General features: G+C 35.1%; 1 protein-coding gene across 1 annotated transcript in view; it reads right to left on the bottom strand.

Annotated features, from left to right (window-relative positions):
* Positions 1-18,005, bottom strand: part of TOX2 (TOX high mobility group box family member 2) — a 213,930-nt gene that overhangs the window by 22,496 nt on the left and 173,429 nt on the right. The window contains exons 4-5 of the mRNA XM_015813786.1: positions 17,644-17,883; positions 9,835-10,062 (exon numbers count right to left, since the gene is read on the bottom strand). Coding sequence (XP_015669272.1) covers positions 9,835-10,062; positions 17,644-17,883 — 468 coding nt within the window. The remainder of the gene's footprint in view (positions 1-9,834; positions 10,063-17,643; positions 17,884-18,005) is intronic.

Raw genomic sequence — 18,005 nt, 5'->3', positions numbered from 1 at the left:
GACAACATTGTCCAGAGCTGGATCAGAAACAGAGGAAGAGATTTAGGATAGCCACTCCCTAGAATCTCCCAAGGTATATCCTTTACTTTAGGTTTACTCTGGCAAGATTCTGTCAATATAGTATGAGCAAATAAGGAATGAAACTTTAGCTGGTGGGCCTGATGGAAGAAGATGGTTTCTATTTGGAGGCTTAACTGTTTCCTCCATGCATCCCTAATTGAGAGTCTAGTGATAAATATTCTGTTCTAGGGGTATAAAAATTAACTTTCCATACTTTCTTCTTGGTTATATGTTGCATGAGACTGTTTACATACATTTTATTACATTCATGTAGATAAGTTATATTTCTTGTTAGGTTCAGAGTAACTTCTAAAGAACTCTTATATGAATGACAAAACCAATTATTAATTACTCTTAATTAATTAACCAATGGAACAGTTTGCCTTCAGAAATCGTGAGCGCTCCATCACTGGAGGTTTTTAAGAACAGACTAGACCAGTGTTTCTCAACCTTGGCCACTTGAAGACGTCTGGACTTCAACTCCCAGAATTCCCCAGCCAGCCCTGCTGGCTGGGGAATTTTGGGAGTTGAAGTCCTGACGTCTTCAAGTGGCCAAGGTTGAGAAACACTGGACTAGACAGTCACTTATCTGAAATGGTATAGGTTCTCTAGAAGACCTCCAAGGTCCCTTTCCAGTTCTATTCTATTCTAATTAGCATTTCTAATATGTTATTGTTCCTTATCTGATTATTTTCTTTAGGATAATTCCAAAAAATAGTAAATATCATCATGATTCATACCTATAAATGCTAGGGAGATTTCAAGATGAAAAAAAAAATCAAGAGGAAAGGAGAGTGTCAACTTCTATCTCTGTTTAATAACTGTACTAATTGACACAGAGATAAGGCTTCCATTCACTAGCACATGGATTTAGCTTTCTACGTGTTAATATGTTTTACCTGTGACCCTGTTTAGAAACCATTACGTGCTGTAGTACCCACTTGGCCTTTTTTCACTAAAAAGAGAAAATGTGTAACTAAGGCCTACTTGACACTTTGAAAATCTGAGGTGAAATGTGGACAGCAATTCCTAGCAGGGTTTCTTAAAAGCCATTTTAAAAAGGGCTTTGCTGTGAGATCCATTTAAATACTGGCAGAATTGGCCCTCTTTTTTCCCCCCAGAGCATTAACTTTAGCCATTTATCAGAGCTAAAGATTTAAAAAATATTCTACATGCCTGTGGGTTTATTTTTCTTATTCAGTGGCAGGAGCATTCATTAATCATTAACCGACTGGGTGGGTGTTGAGAAGGAGGGCAAACATGTGACTGATTATGGAGGAGGGAATTGCAGCTGATAGAAGCATAATCCAGGGTACCGGTCCTAATGCTTCTGCGGCTTAGCAAAGAAACTGGCAATTGTGCCATAAGGAAATGCTCAGTTTTCAAAAATAATAAATAAACAAGACAGCTATTTCAAATCCTGCTGATGCACACAGAACCACTCTGTGTTATGTAAATAATACATGTTCTTTATTAGTAAATGTTAAATGTAACTAAAGAATAAAAAACTTCCTGGATTTTGGATATGATAATTCACCTGCTGTATTGCAATAGTTTGGATAAAACATGAGATAATCAGCTTCCTATCCATAATATGGTGCCATAAATACCTCTACTATCTTCCTATTAACATGCATGTAACTATCTTGGTCCAATATAGAGGCCCTAATTTGATACTTCTCATAAGAGTTTGGGGGCAACTGCTACTTCTGCCAAATACTTACCAGCTTGACTTCTCTATGGCCAAGCATCAGATGCATCATTGGACAGAAAAGTGGCAAGAATTAACGCAAAAAAATCCACATATTTCTTCTATTAACAATTTATGTAATTGGGCTGGAATTTGAATGTTCAGAGCCTTAATTTGTTTGAAGTGAAAAAGGAGGCTTGTATCTCAATCTCAAAGTTGCTATTGCCATATCTTTTGCAGGAAAAGCCACCTTAAATAATATTTAATAAATAATTAAATTATATTTTAAATGTTTTGGTTTAAAGTATTTTGGAATCACCCTGAGTTAGTAATAATAAATCTAAAGCTTGCAAATATAAAAACAAGCAGTGCTTTTTTTCCTAAAAAAAAAAAAAAAAAGGTGCCGGAACTCACACACATCATACAACCCGCCTTGACTATCCTACAAGGTTCCATCCCAAAAAGATGCCGGAACTCCGTTCTGGGCGTTCTATGAGAAAAAAAGCCCTGAAAACAAGTATTATTAATATAAACATAATTTAAACAATATTGATTGCTATACTTTATAGATATGAGTACCATATCTATGATTTTAATACAGCTTCAGAAGAAATTCAGAGTGCTGCATATTTCTACAAACTTGCAATAATTATTCTGGAAAATGAATGGACAGTTGTTGCAAAGCTTGATGGTAACGCTTTTCAATCAGTGCACTGATGGGAAACAACTAAGCTTCCTTGAAAACTGATACATATGGAAGAATTCCTATTGGTTACTTGTCTTCAATCATTTTTTATATCAGATACTGAAAAGGAAAATGCAGTTTCATTCTACTTAGAATAGCCCTTCCCAAGCTGGTGCCCTGTGGTAACATTAGACTGCAATTAAAATAATTCCCAATAACTTCCATTGGCTATACCAGGTGAATATGATATATTGCTCTGAATTCATTTAAATAAGCTGTAAATCTTGTGCACCAGTTAGGATTTGGAATGAGATTCCACCTGATATCCAAGTGACCTCTACCTTTCTGGTATTCTGGAAAGACCAGGCCTTGGGTTAGGCTGCGTAGTGCCCCTGTTGGATTCTGTGTGTTTATGTGTATTGTATGGTTAGTTAGGTCTGCCATCAGTTCTTGTTCATTCTTTTATAGTTATAGTATTCTGTTTATTCTTTTATACTCATTGTGTTATATTTTTATTTTGTTGGTTTTTTTTGTACACTGTCTAGACTCTGTGGAGTAAGAAGGTATCTAAACCAGTTACATTAAATTAAATTGTTCTGGAGGTTTTATTGTTCTAGCGGAGGCTGATGGGAGTTGTTTTATAGAGGTCCACAGCGCCACGGAATGTATCACTGGCATTCAAATGAACACCAGTTACTCCTTTCATACCTTGCTGTGGAAGAAAGAAAAACACAGAAGAGAAAATTAAATAGAACTTGGATAAGATCAATATGCCAGTCTGAGAAAAACATGGACATGCAAAGTTGTCTTAAGACTGTTGGATCATTTAATGTACATTCCAATTCTGTTTGCAGTGACTGGTATTTCTCCCAGGTTTCAGACTAATGTCTTTTTTTAGCAGTGCTTATGCCTTTTTTAATGGGAAAGGTTGGATACTGGGACCTAAAGCAAACAAATGAGGTGCTCATTTGTATTAGGAGACAGTTCTTAAGTGTCTGTGGAGTTTTGAATTACATCTAAAAAGCAAATTAAATTAACAAGCTATAAAATGTGTGCACAACAAGAGAAATGAAGGAAATGTTTAGACTTGATATACTATAGGCTTCATATTACATGCACATGTCAAAGTACAGAATTTCTATGGAAGGTAGCCATTGTAATTGTGAGTAGAACTAAGATTGTTGGTATGAACCATGCTGGTCCAGAAAATTGCCATCTTGGTAACTGAGTAACCCCAGTTCCTCTAGATGGTGCTAATGTTAGCAAAAATTAATGTTCTTGATTCTGCTTAGACAGTTGGCATTAAAAAAAAATCCAACTCTCTTGCCATACTAGGGCCGAATTTTCTTTGCATTATTTTAATCTAGAGTTAAAATCTGCTACGTTGTGAATATAGGGGCCAATCTATTTTTATGGTGGTAATGCATTTTATGAGCTTTAAAAGTTAAAGGAGCTGAAGGTAGATTATTAGAGATACTTCTTTGGCTGATAACAATCATTAACATGTTATGTTTTAGAGAGATAAGAACTATCTGCAGAGGAACAGCTGCTACATTTTTTGTAAGGTCAAAATAATGTGTGTTTATATATGTGTGTTACACACACATATTCTTTAGATTCTTCTCTAAGCCTCTTATGCCTATGTCAACTGGCAAAGTACAGTGGTAAAAACATTTATATTGTGAGCTTCCCCCTCTGTGTGCCCTTGTGTGCCCACACATATATGCACACACACATTTCTTCACAAGATTGATGATTGAAGGGGTTAAGGCAAGGAAGGAAATTGTGCATATTCTGCACAGAAGCAGTACTTGAAAGAGTTAAGGCAGGGAAGAAATTGTGCAACTTGCAGAACAGGTGTCCTTGATGAAAACCCAAGGACAGAGAGATTGCTAATCCTGTATTCCACAGCATGATCAAATCACCAAGCAACAGATATAAATAAAAAAGGCAGGAAATGAGAAATTTAGATATAAGTGTGTCAGCGAGAAAATGAAGATTCATTGTAAAAAGCCAGGGATGAGAAGAGAAAGAGAACAATATGATAGAAGCACCAGCTGACAAACAAAAATATTAGATTCTTTTGATTTTTTTTACAAAAATTCAAATAAATGACAGCAATAGTAACAACTGCTTTAAACATAGCTCTGCAATATTTTTTTTTGCATAAGTAACAATAATTCCTTCCTCTTTCTGTTTGCCTTTTAGTGAGGGGAAAATATATAAAACAATATAACTGCAATGAAGAATATGTAATCTTTGCTTACTTCGTCAATGGAAAGAAAGTAAATTTGCTTTGTAGGAGTAGCAGCACCTGTTCTGCAGCAGATAAATATCCCCAGCTTTGATACTTCAAGTGTACACAAAAAGTGGTTTAACCCTCTATAATAAACAAGATAACTGCCGGATACATGGTAGCTCATTTCAGTTAATATCAATGCCAAGTTTAATATCCATCAAATTAATATTAATCTGTCACTCAGCTTTGAGAGTTGCCATTTTGATCTCATCGTTTTGATAATTCTATTACTGCTGCTTCAGAAGGAAGAGAACTTAGGGATTTTTCCTTTATCACCACATTGTGCTGCCCTATGTAAACAATGGTTCATTGCAGAGTGAAGGCTACTTAAAAGGTTGTTGTGCTAAAATGTATTGATGAAAACAGTAATAGTTATCAGCTGATTTTATTTATACTGTCTGCTGATTTCTCGAATACAGTGACTCCAAGCCTTGTGTCCCTTATTGTTGTCCATCCCTAAATCTTTATATGATAGTCTTTTGAACATGAATGCAGGAAGAACTTCAAAGGAACTTAGCAGGATTCATACAAATTCTTAGAGCCAGCAAACTGTAACTCTATAAATACTCACAGCTGGCTCAAGAAATTAATCTTCAATGTGGATAATTTTAAAACATTTTTCTCAAAGTATAAATGTGTTTATAATTTTAACTTCAGACATTAATGCCCACCATCAATCTTTTCTTAAACTGATTCACACTAAATTTGCTTAAAGCAAAAAGAAACTTGAAGAATAAGGAAAGCCAAGTCACCAGATTCCTAGATAAAGCACTGTGTTCCCAGGAAGAAAAGGCTCTATCCCAAGATACAGCTCTCATTCAGCAAGAATAATCTCTTGGTAGTATTTCTCATTATTATTTTATTGCCTTTGTCATCCAGCCTTTCCTTAAGAAATATATACTTATCTCCTTTTATTCTCATAGAAATCTAATGGTTAAACTGAAATAGTACAAGTTCACACAGTATATTTTATGGCATGAATTAGGATGTGAATACAAATCTAAGATTCAGATCAAATAAAATTACCAGCAGTCAAGAAAAAAATTAAGACAGGTAAAAATGAAAATCTATAATGTGAAAAGTATAGAAAGAANTATATACTTATCTCCTTTTATTCTCATAGAAATCTAATGGTTAAACTGAAATAGTACAAGTTCACACAGTATATTTTATGGCATGAATTAGGATGTGAATACAAATCTAAGATTCAGATCAAATAAAATTACCAGCAGTCAAGAAAAAAATTAAGACAGGTAAAAATGAAAATCTATAATGTGAAAAGTATAGAAAGAAGTAAATTTTCAGGTTTGTAGAGAGACAGATAGTACACATTGAGTCATGGAATAGAGCAACTGAGAAACGTGTCTGAATGCACCAGAAAAGCGCTAAATAAAAGTCATGCTCTCTACCAAGAGATTTCTTCAGGGATAGAACAGCAATCTTGACAACTTTAAGACTTGTGGACTTCAGCTGGCTGAGGAATTCTGGGAGCTGAAGTCCACAGTCTTAAAGTTGTCAAGGTTGCAGACCCCTGGGATAGAATAAATAACAGTTATCTAGAATTCCCTGGAGTAAGATGAAAGGGTTCCTGTAAGGATCAACACTCTAGCTGTTTTTCCCCCCTATCTGGTGATTTTGTGTGAAATTTGGGATCTTGTGTATGTAAAGTACTTAACTTTTGACTTAAGATCATATATTTTATCTGAACTGAAATGGTTATTATTCCATATTGTAATATGATGTGGTTGTTTGAATTAGGCCTAAATCAAATCAATCTTTACCAACTTATCTGGCAAAGGCTATTATTATTTCCAGCATGATAAGGTGAAACAAAAGCCTTATAAAATTTACAATCCTGAAAAAGTAATTTTAGGGGGGGGGGGAAATCCAATAGTTCCTTGCTGTTTCAAAAATAATTGAGGTGTACTCCCTAAAAGGTTCACTTTCTGAGATCTGCTGCAGGACAATGATGATGATGACAATGATGATGACAATAATTTTCTCTCTCTCTTTCAGGAGCTGATATACGGTATCTATTCATTTTTTCAGCATTGATCCTCAAATGGGAACTTCAGATGAATACAGAACTGATGACACTGAGAAATCTACTGAAATCCTGGTTATTCTCCTAAGCTTTGGGACAGAGTGAAGGCTTAGCCACCTTGGATGGGTTTTCTGGTTTTATGTTGCTTTGGGGGCACTTATTATTTCTTTTGTTTTTGGAAGGATTTTTTAAAAAAATAATTAAAAAAACTTGGGTAGCATCTAAACTGAAATAAATTGTAAGCCACTCAGAGTCATTGGGAGTTGGACAGATTATACGTCGATCTATCATTATCATTCCTTTTCATACTAACTTTCTGGGAAAGAAATGATCACCACACACTCATCTTATAGTAAGAATCTGTCCCCCATTCCTGCCCGATTTTGGTCAGTTTGGAAGAGAATAAGTATTAATTCAACTTAAGGGCACTGATTTTGGAACTGAAGCTGGGATACATTAAATAACAGAATCAATATGGATAATCTGAAAAGTGTAGAAAAAAATAAGAATTAATGGGGAAGTTATCAAAGACACAATTAATTGGTATGTTTTCAGTGAAATTTAGATTTCAGTTATATTTTACATATTTATGTAAATATACATATATTAATGAATACATTTTGATGCTACATGTGTCCCTGAGGTCTCCTACCTTACAATGAAGTGTTTTGAAAAATACAAGGAAAAAGAAGCAATCCTCTTGCATAATTTGGACTTTTCACTGATTACAGAATTAAAAAAAAAAAAAGATTCAATAAAATATTTTTAGCTTTGCTGAATCAAAACAAGTGGCCATTTGAGCAGAAATCTTTCTGGCCCAAATAGAAAGTAACTCACTCAACTATATGAGAGAGAAGCAATTACTTAAACATTAAGAAAAAAATCCTGGTAGCAAAGGAGCTCCTGCATCTCTTGCAGTTGTAAAGCTATTAAGCTTTCACTGTTAGATCAGAACGTAGGGTGGCCAGGACAGGCAATAGAGACAAATTGGCAGCAAAAAGTAATTCTATAAAAATACCTACGCATGGCTAAGAATGATAGAGAATCATTAGTACTCTTTGCCAATGAGTCACAAAAGTGAAGAAAATTTGAAAACTACATTAGTTTTTTTTTTAAAAAAAAAGAGAGGGGGAGCTTATTAAAATTGAAGATATTCATGGTATTTGTCATCAACACAAGGCTACATAAAATGCACAGCCGTTTTAAAGCACATTTTTAATTTCAAATAGTTTCTCCACCTGCTTCTCTTTTCCTAAATGCAGTTTCTTGGAACCCTTCCAGCGGGAGGATCTTGGCTCTCAAGATTTAAAAAAAAAAAAAAAATCACCAGAAATGATAAGACAGCTCTTAAGGATACAGAGTACTTTCCACTGATGGAGCTGCTTCTTCCAACTCTCTCCAATCCTTCGCATAGTCTTAAAAAATCTTCAGAGGCTTAAAAGGATGCTTTAAAACAGATTACAAGAAGAAATGAAAGGAAAGTTCTGGTGTGCTAGGTGAACATCCATATGGCTCCCCACCTTGTTTAAGTTCTATCAAGCTTGCAAGTTCTCCCAGGCCTGGGTAGGGTGACTAGAGTCCCCTCTTGGAAGGGTTTTTGCATCAGGCAATCAGATCCCCATCTTGTTTTGTTTTGTATAACATTGCTATTGCATATTATATTGTGAACTGCCCAGAGTTGGTTTAAACTAAAATAAATAAAATGTGAAAACATAATTTACATATTTATTGCCAATAAAATGCCTAGAGATGCTACTTCCTGTATCTAAGTGAGTGACTATAAAATTCCCTGGATAATATTTTTGTTAAAATATAAGTTTTCAAAGCAAGCTTTATAGCAAAGTTTCTATAGCAAAACTCCTGTAGTGAAAATTACCTCTTCAATTTAATGAAGCAATAGAAACAAAAACCAATTACCATTTTATAGATTCTTCAAATCCCTGGAGAGCAGAAACTATTATCTATCATCCCAGATTGCAGGATGTGGACTAAGGGTCAAGCTGCAAGGAGGCAGATTCCAGTTACAACTTAAGAAAACTTCCTAATGACAAATCAACATTGATTGTAGAATCAATTACACATACTCTTCACAGTATATGTTCAAGCTACACCTGGACAGACATTTGTTGGGGATGCTACAATTTGAACACCAGCATTGAGGGCTTGATGGCATGCTCCTGAATGACCAGCCCCCTTTCAGCTGTGATTCTGCAAGACAGCTTAACTATGCAACAAGGATTCTTGAAAAGTGCAGGATCTTTCCATCAAGATGTCCCTGCATTCACATCTACCAATCTTCACAAAACATTTTTATGGTCTAATATTATGTACATTTTTTATAATTTCTGCTTGAGAAATCAATTTCAAAATAGCAGTTTCCAAAGAATCCACATTTAAAAGATACAGCTTTAAGGATGCTCAGTGGCATCATTTCAATTTGTAAACAGGTATCAAAAATAACAGATAACTAAATTTTAATACACTGTTTAACTAACAACAACAGCTATAAAATTCACAAATTTCTGATCCATATAATACTATACGATACATATAACTCTCTTGGAAAGAAGTTGTGTTTTTAGTATAGTGTAATACACAGTCTGATTTTGAATCTGAAGCAGACATCTAGAAAGTGCATAAACCAACTTATACAAAATTATCTACGAAGATAGCTTTGGTAACAAAAACAACAAAATAAACTGGCAACAACAATAATCATCACTACCCAGAAGACAAGCAATGATATACTTAGTGAAAAAGTGCACTCAGGAATGGGGGTGGTTTTACTAAAATTTACAAGCTGCTCAAAACCCCTAAGGGTTTTTCAGGCATTACTTTTACTGAAAATGTTAGCTTTAATATGAGATGGAGGTATTTGAAAAGGTAATTGATAATTTTACTGCTGCAGAAAATAGCTTACATTAGTAAAACAACTATGACTACCATCTTAAGAAATAGTGTGGGCATATACCGTAATGTATCAGATAAATGAAAATAAAATATGGCATTATCAAAGGGGAAAAAAAGCAGTAACTGGATGGGAAAAAAACATTCACCTGCTTTTGTTCTTCTCCTAAACTATCCCACATTGATGCAACGATTTTTGACACGTCCCCAAAGGTAGCATTGGGATTTTGTCCTTTGATAGCTGCTTGTGTATCTCTGAAGAAGAGGGCATAGGCAGACACTGGCTTCTGGGGTTCATTAGGATCCTTCTTTTTCTTCTTCTTTTGGTTTTTGGGTTTCTTGCCCAGATCTGTCAAAGGTCTCTTCTCTCCAGTAGCCTATCAAGAGTCAAGAAAAATGTTTTATTTTTTTTCCCCTGCAGTCACTCTTATTTTAGAAGAAACATTATATCTGATTTTGAAGTGGGGAGTAAAAAACCCACACCATAACTAGGAGTAGTTTAAGAATATGCATCCCAGATAACTTTTTTAACTTTGTTTCCAAAATACAATGCAAATATACAATTTCTTTTACAGATGTTCTCTTCAACACCCTTTACTTTTGATAACTTATTATCCCAGCACTGGTATTAATCTATGTAATTACTCCAAAATAATTACATACGCCACACATTTTTGTTGCTATCTTAAGGAAAAGTTCATTCACATATGTGCACATTACTTGATTTGTCATTATTGGCTATTAAAATATCTGAAGACTTTCCCATGAATATATGATACATAGTCATTGGTTAATGAAAGTAACTGGGATTGAAATTTCCATCAGTAAGCAAAGGGGTTATAAAGTGTGATGTCACATGATTACATTGTATAGCAATGGTAATCCCAACTATCTTTGTTGCCATTGTTAATCGAATACTACTGGTCATTAGGGGAGGATTTACTCCAATCCAAACCATTCCCAGCTTGATCCCTCCCAGCCCTGAACCTTGGTAAGGTAAGGGATTACCTCCTCTTGAACTTCCCATCTGTGTATCTCTTCCCATCACTCCCCTTTTGGCTGGTTATCTACCTGAAGTTGCCAGCTGGCCCCACTACCCAGCCCACTGGGATTCTTTTGTTAATGTGTGAAAGACTGCCCCAACTAGAAGGGTCCTTCTTTCACACAGGCATAGCTGGACCCTGCCTTCATGCACCAGGCTTCTTTTGCTGGTGCATGAAAGAAGGTCTTGGCTACACTGGCAGAAAAGAAGGATCCGGTCAGAAAGGTCCTTTCATGTTGGCATAATTAGGTCTTTTTTCATGAAACAAGATCCTAGTTAGGGCACAAAGAGAATCTCTGGTTAGCATGCAAATGGAGGTCCTAGCTGGCCCAGGAACAGAGACCCTAAGTGAGGTGTTAGAGAAGCCCCAACTGCACTGGTGCAAAACAGATGATACAAAATACACTAGTGATGCGTGGTGAGGCCTTCAAAAGTATCGTTGAGAATGGAATGTGTTATTTGGCATATGCACTATTTGGAGAATGCTGTAAGTAGCTTTGGAAAGAAGGCCCGGCATAACCAGCAGCTGCCTTGCATAGGTCCAGGCCGGTCAAGAAGGTGGTATGGCTGCTGGCATGGCTGTTGACGGCATAGAGCTTGAGGCAGCATTCTTTGACAGCAGCATAGTGGCATGGGGGCTGAGTTAGAGGTCCAGAGGTAGTGGCAGCCAGCTAAGAGTGGGCCTCTAGTTCAACAAAGCTGCTGCCCCTAAGAAATTGAAACAGGAAAATATGGGGGGGATAGGTGGGTGACGGTTTTAAAATGCCCCTATAATTGTACATGTGGGTGGGCTGTTGTGTGTGTGTGTGTGTATGCTGCAACAACCCTAACTTGGATACCATTTGTTTAGCATCACCATAACTTCAAATGGTGATGAATGATCATTAATTGAGAACTACTTGTATATTTTTTCATATGTATACATGAAAAAGGAACAAACATTTATTTGAATGGAAAACTTGGCTAATTTTAATGTTTATGATGAAAGAGACCTGGCAGCGGATAAAAGGATGATGAGTCTGAATGAGTCACTTTTTGTTGAGAGATTATGTTGGGAAAAATGGACGTAGAAGGAAAGGAAAGAAGTAAAAGAAAGTAGAACAAGTACTGGAAAAAATGTATAAAGCTGTATGAAAAAGTAGTAGAAAACAGATTAATCTTCCAACAGAATGAAACAAAAGTGACATAAAGAAAGAGATACAGAAACTACTTAGAACTGGGATTTGAAGTCCATATGTATTAAAGTTGCCAGCTTTGATAAAGACTGCATTAGAGGGAGGAAATTGAGATCAAATATCCCTTTCTCTCCCAATACAAATTCCAAATAATTTCTTTTTCCCACCATATTTATTCCAGGGGAAAATGAGAGTTCTTCTTTATTTCATCCCCTTGAGGTAACTACTGAAGGAAGGATTTGCAACATTTTCAGGAAACACAAACTGATCCCTATCCTAGGCTCTACGCCAGGGCATGCCTGCTGCCAGTCACTACTATTTCCGACTTACTGAATCAATTGACTGTGCATATGGCAACCATAATTGCTACTGGATTTGAGAGTACATCATCATCATCATCATTGTTATTATTTGTATTGCTACAAAAAAAGAATGTTCATCTTTAACACTTTCTGGTCACTTTGTTTTCCTCTCATTTTAAATGCCCACAATATCCACATACTTTAATAATAATAATAATAATAATAATAATACTTAAGTGCTTTATGAACCACTTATAGAGTTCAGAAAGCTACAGAGTTAATCTCATGTAACAAGATGAAGTTCTGGTTTCTATTTTACTTAGCAAATAAATTAATGAAGGCAAGAATACTTGGAATTTCTTTGCTTCCATGGTGCCAAAGTCTTAGAACACGTTCCGGCAGAATCCATAGCTAATTATGGAACATATGAAGCACAGTGATGCCACAAAATTATGAAAATCATTATATGTGGATCTATAAACACACCATTTATAGTCAATACTCTAATCCAAGGGAAGAGGGAACCTACAGTAATCGTATTGGTTACTTTCACTGCTATTATCTGAAAAAAACAAAAACAAATGATAGCCCTTTATTACAATGACCAGATGCATAAGAACACAAACATCTAGTTTTGTGACTTAGAAATAGGTGCACTGAACTGGAAATGTGAAAGAAATAAATGTTATCTAGGAACGTGTATTCATCTTAAATGATTACAATACTTCATGCAAAGTGGTACCCATTATTATTTTTAATGTGTCTTTGCCCAAACTGCAATAGGTGGCTATGAATGAGCAACATTATTATTTGTGCACTTTGTTTTTCTTATATCATTCACAGGAAGGGAAAGAGTTGTATTCACATATGGATTTTTGGCTTTGCAGTATTTATCCTGGAGTATTTATCCATTAGTTAGGTTTATATCCTTCTTTTCTTCCCAGAAATCAAGGTGGTACACAAAATACCAACTTCTTCAGTTTCCTGCCTCCAGAAGTTGTGAATGCTCCAACACTGGAAGTTTTTAAGAAGAGACTGAACAGCCATTTGTCTGAAATGGTATAGGGTTTCTTGCCTGAGCAGGGGGTTGGACTAGAAGACCTCCAAGGTCCCTTCCAACTATTATTATTATTATTATTATTATTATTATTATTATTATTATTATTATTATTATTATTATTATTATTATTATTATTATTATCCTCCTCCTCCTCCTCCTCCTCCTCCTCCTCCTCCCACAAGGATCTGATAATTTCTTCTTTTTCTTCCATACTTATACCATTTTTCTTTTTTACTATGTCCTTTAAAGTATGGGCAGAAATTGTCCTGTTTTCACTGATCATACATAAATTTTTCTGGATGTCTTTTTACCAGAAAAATGGATAAATAGGCTATGTGAAAAATATAACATAATAGTAGATCTAAAGATCAAAAGAGATTTATATTATTTCTAGAGAAACAGATTAGTATTCCTGCAATATAGGGCAGGTGTCAACCCTTAATGTGCACTTTTGCAAATTTTGTCAAGTCAAAAGATTCTTTGTCAGATTTTAGTTTTGATTATATGAAAAGGTTGTGAGAATGAATAAGATTAATTCTACCCTTTTGATAATTTCCTGCACACTGGCAATACTCCTAAGTGACATACATTGAGAATAAAGAAGATGACCTTGATGGAGATAAGCAGGAACTGTTATCTATGCAAAAGGGGCTGAAGCATTTTTAAAATCCACAATGAAAAAACATTCAGAAGCAACTCAGGCAGATGTTCCCCTAATTCAATGAACTATAAGGAGAAGAAGGAGGCACAGCACAATCAGATTTCCAAGATTGTGTTACTGTAGTCAATCACAATAAAAGAAGACGTCTGGTGAATCTGATTTCCTATTTTGGTCTACCTAGTGCAGGTGATACATATAATCAGTTTTCCATAAAAACTTTCAAATGTGGAATTAGGAATTTTGGCCAGTTAGGGATCAGTCTCATAGTTATTTCCTTAAATGTCATTGAGTTGATGACTCTTAGTAATCATGATTTCTAGTAAAGGACAAATTATTACCTGTGAGAAGTGATCTGACCTTGTAAAAACACTCCTATAATTTATTTGAACCTATTTATCCACCACCTTATCTGCTGTCTTCTTCTCTCAACCTTCTCCAACAGTTTTTTGTTTTCCTTTTGTTTCTCATTTATCATCCACTTATACACATGCCCAAAATCTGTGAACTTTTAATAGTTGGTTATTACCTTAAGGAAGCAATTCAGGAGTGATTGATTCTTCCTGGTCCATGATACTCTTTGTAACTATCTCCAAATCCATAATTCAAACAAGTGTATCTTATTCTCTTACTCTTTCTCAGTGACCAAGGTTCACAGCCATACTATTACTTCGCTATTTTTTTTGTTTCATAGAAATATCTTTATGCTTCATTATTGTGCAGAAAATATGTTATTATTTTTCTCCCTTACAATATCCTATTTATTATTGTGATGCACTGTCTGTCTGTATATATTCTTGAACCCATATACATATCATAAATCTTATTCCTATTTAAATTTAAGCAGACTCGTGCAGTATTATATTCTCGAGTACTACCAACATATACAATAGTTAGTTTCAAGGAGGCAAAGCAAAACTAGCAATTCCTGAAATCTCTTCTTTTCCTTATTCCCAAATGGAAGGCTAATGTTAGCTATTGATATCTTTGTTCTGAAGATGCTCATGCTACAGTATTTGAGTGTAGACATTATCCAAAGTATAGAAATGAAATAAAAATCAATAAACCAAAGAAACACAGCAAATAAAAAAATAGTGAATATAGGTAAATTTAGTGTACACAAACAGTGTTTGTGTTCATCACATATATTTGTTCTACCATGTCCATATACACTTAGACCACCCAGAAATGCCTTGAGTTCTTTAAACTCCTTACCTCTATTATTTTTAGGATTTTCAGATTTCATTCAACCATGGCTTTCTTGGACTTCCCTTGGCCCATTCATTCTTCCTTCATATATTTCTTTTGCAACTTGATTCTTATTCATTTTCTCAATATAATCGAACCAATCTAACATCCCTTTTGATACATCACTCAATCCACATTTATTTACCACTCATTTCATTACTTTACACACCTTTTTACTTTACCTCTTCTTGTTTTATTATTCATATAAGTAAGTAATCCTGTCATATAACCAATCACACAGCCATACTAGGTTAATATGTGTCCAGTAATACCAACCATACTTACAAGTGTACTATTTTTCAATATTCTTATAGTATTTTTATTTTCTTTTTATCATTTTCTGGATACTGCAGCATTTGTTTTAGCATAATTATTTTCATTCTATTCCAGGCAATTCTTCACACACACACACACACACACACACACACATACACGTACATATATACATATGAACAGACATGCTTAAATCATGAATTTTTAAAGAAAAATCTAAGCCAATACATTAAACAATTACTGGGTTTCTGAGTGGCCCATTATTTTTGGGTATTCTTTTGCCTCATCCCCAACCATCTATTCATGTAACCTAATAAAATAATTTCCCTTGTTGAAGCACATTCATTCAGGATGTTGCATAATTTTTCCTAAAACCAATCACCATTTCGTCTTCCATTTTTCCCATTAACTGGTTGTATGACATGCAACCTTCATCAACTTATGAATTCCTACTTTTAGCTACATGCACAACAGTCTACATAGCATCAGTTCTGTTGCCAAACATATAGTATAGCTTTTTCAAATTAAACCTATACCTTCCCTACTGTTATTCATCAGTTTCACTCCACATATCAACATTATTCAATCTATTACAATTTTACCCTTTGTCTTAATTTATGACACATAATAGAGCTATTTTTTCTATTTCGTTTCATTATGCTCTTTATCACTAATCACACTAATATATCAATCTGCTATTTTCTACACACCATCATCATCGTGAGATGAACCCACAGATGCACTTCCCATCATGTTTAATAAGATAGAGATAATGTAGACTAACTTAACAATCTTAATCATATCATGAAACATACACATTTCCCTGCTAATGGTAAAGATGATACTAGCAAAGTTCAACAAACACAACCAAAGCCCAGTTTTACTCCAACCATGCTCACACACAGCATGTTATGATCATTCATAGAGACAATATTTTAAGCCAAGACGCCAACTAGGAAATACATATAACATACAAAGATATATTCAGGACACCAATTCCTACGTAGCTTAATTTCAAAATATGTTAGCAAACAACCAGTTTGGCTCAGGCACTGAAGAGAAAGGAGAAGGAGTGGCAGAAAACATGGTAAAAAGAAGGATAACAGAAAGAAAGGAATGGCCCCTGCCTACCACCAGCTCTTAATCTCAACTTTATGGACCAGGATGACTGATCACTTGAGGGAGAAGGAAGATTCACCTCCCTCTCTCATGCTCCCCCCTTCTCTGAAAGCAGTAGATCTACCAATCATGTTCTCATGGCCAGCTAGCTGTCATCTTGGTATGAGCTGCAGGAGGAGATTCTCCAGTTGGTGAAACATAAAATGGCTGCCTCTCCTTCACAGTGAAGAGTCTTCATCCTTTAAAAAAATGCTAGAGCTATTCTGCTACAACTTGTGTTTTTATAAAAATGATAGGTAGCATGTAAATGTATTTAGCAAGACTTTATTTTCAAAGACAAAATAAATATGCATATTCATTTAGCAAGACATCCAATATAAAAACACATTTCTTCATACAAATTGCTACGTTAACGTGCAAACATTCTTTACAACCTTACAACATATTCAGCACGTATGTATCACTAACAAAGCAAAATAATCTGTTTTAAATAACTTATAATTTATTATGTCTTAAAAATCCTTCCTATCTAGGTTTAGGTATAGTGAAAACATTTTCTGTTATTTCATTCTGATAATGACAAGCTATTTAATTAAAATCCCAGCTGAATATTTATGCTTTCCTATTTTCACTCTCCAAATATGAAATTTTTGCCTCTACAAAAAACATTTTCAGCTGGTGGAATTGAATGCTTGTATGCGATAAATCATACTTTTATTTCAAAATCTTAACCTGGAAGGACAGTACAAAATAATATACTTAGCATTTTCAGCAAGATGGAAAACATTTAGGAAGAAAAATCTCTTTTAGAACTTTCTGCATTAATTGTTCTATATCCATCGATATAGCACCTCAATGCCTGATATAATTTGTAATCCTGATACCTTTTCCAATTCTTTTGCTAAGAAAAGTTCTTTTCAGATGGTCTAGGTTTAAAAAAATGTTCTCTCTCTTTGTATGTATCCCTCTTGGAAAAGCTGAATGTCTTTGTTCTAGGTGCTGTACATTATTTCTGCCACTGTAGGTTGCCTGCCACTGTTTGCCTCTCTATGTCTGTCAAAACAGGCATGGCTGCACGTACCTTATAATGTGATTCTGTCTCCTCTTCCTGAGTAGAACTGGAGGGAGATGGTGTAGCAGATTTGCTTCCAGGGGGTGATGGGGAACCATGTGTAACACCGCTCCTCAAACCCATCTGAGAAATCAGCTGTGACTGGCTGAGGGCACTCATGTGACTGGTTAACATCCCTGCTCGATTGATCAGGGGAACTTGATGGTTGGACTCATAGGACGTAGCATCTGAGTGGACCATCTCCTGGATCTGAGTTAGGAGAATATTACTTTTAAATTAAATTGTATTTATTATCTTATCAAAATTATATGATGATACAAGTTGGGCATGGTTGTTACCAAGCTATCAATCATCTTTGGGAAAAAACTGAA

Source organism: Protobothrops mucrosquamatus, unplaced genomic scaffold (genome assembly GCF_001527695.2).
Source record: "Protobothrops mucrosquamatus isolate PMUCROS unplaced genomic scaffold, P.Mucros_1.0 scaffold194, whole genome shotgun sequence".
NCBI lineage: Eukaryota > Metazoa > Chordata > Lepidosauria > Squamata > Viperidae > Protobothrops > Protobothrops mucrosquamatus.
Note: the sequence above shows the minus strand (reverse complement) of the source record. Positions and strands in the feature narration are given on the sequence as shown.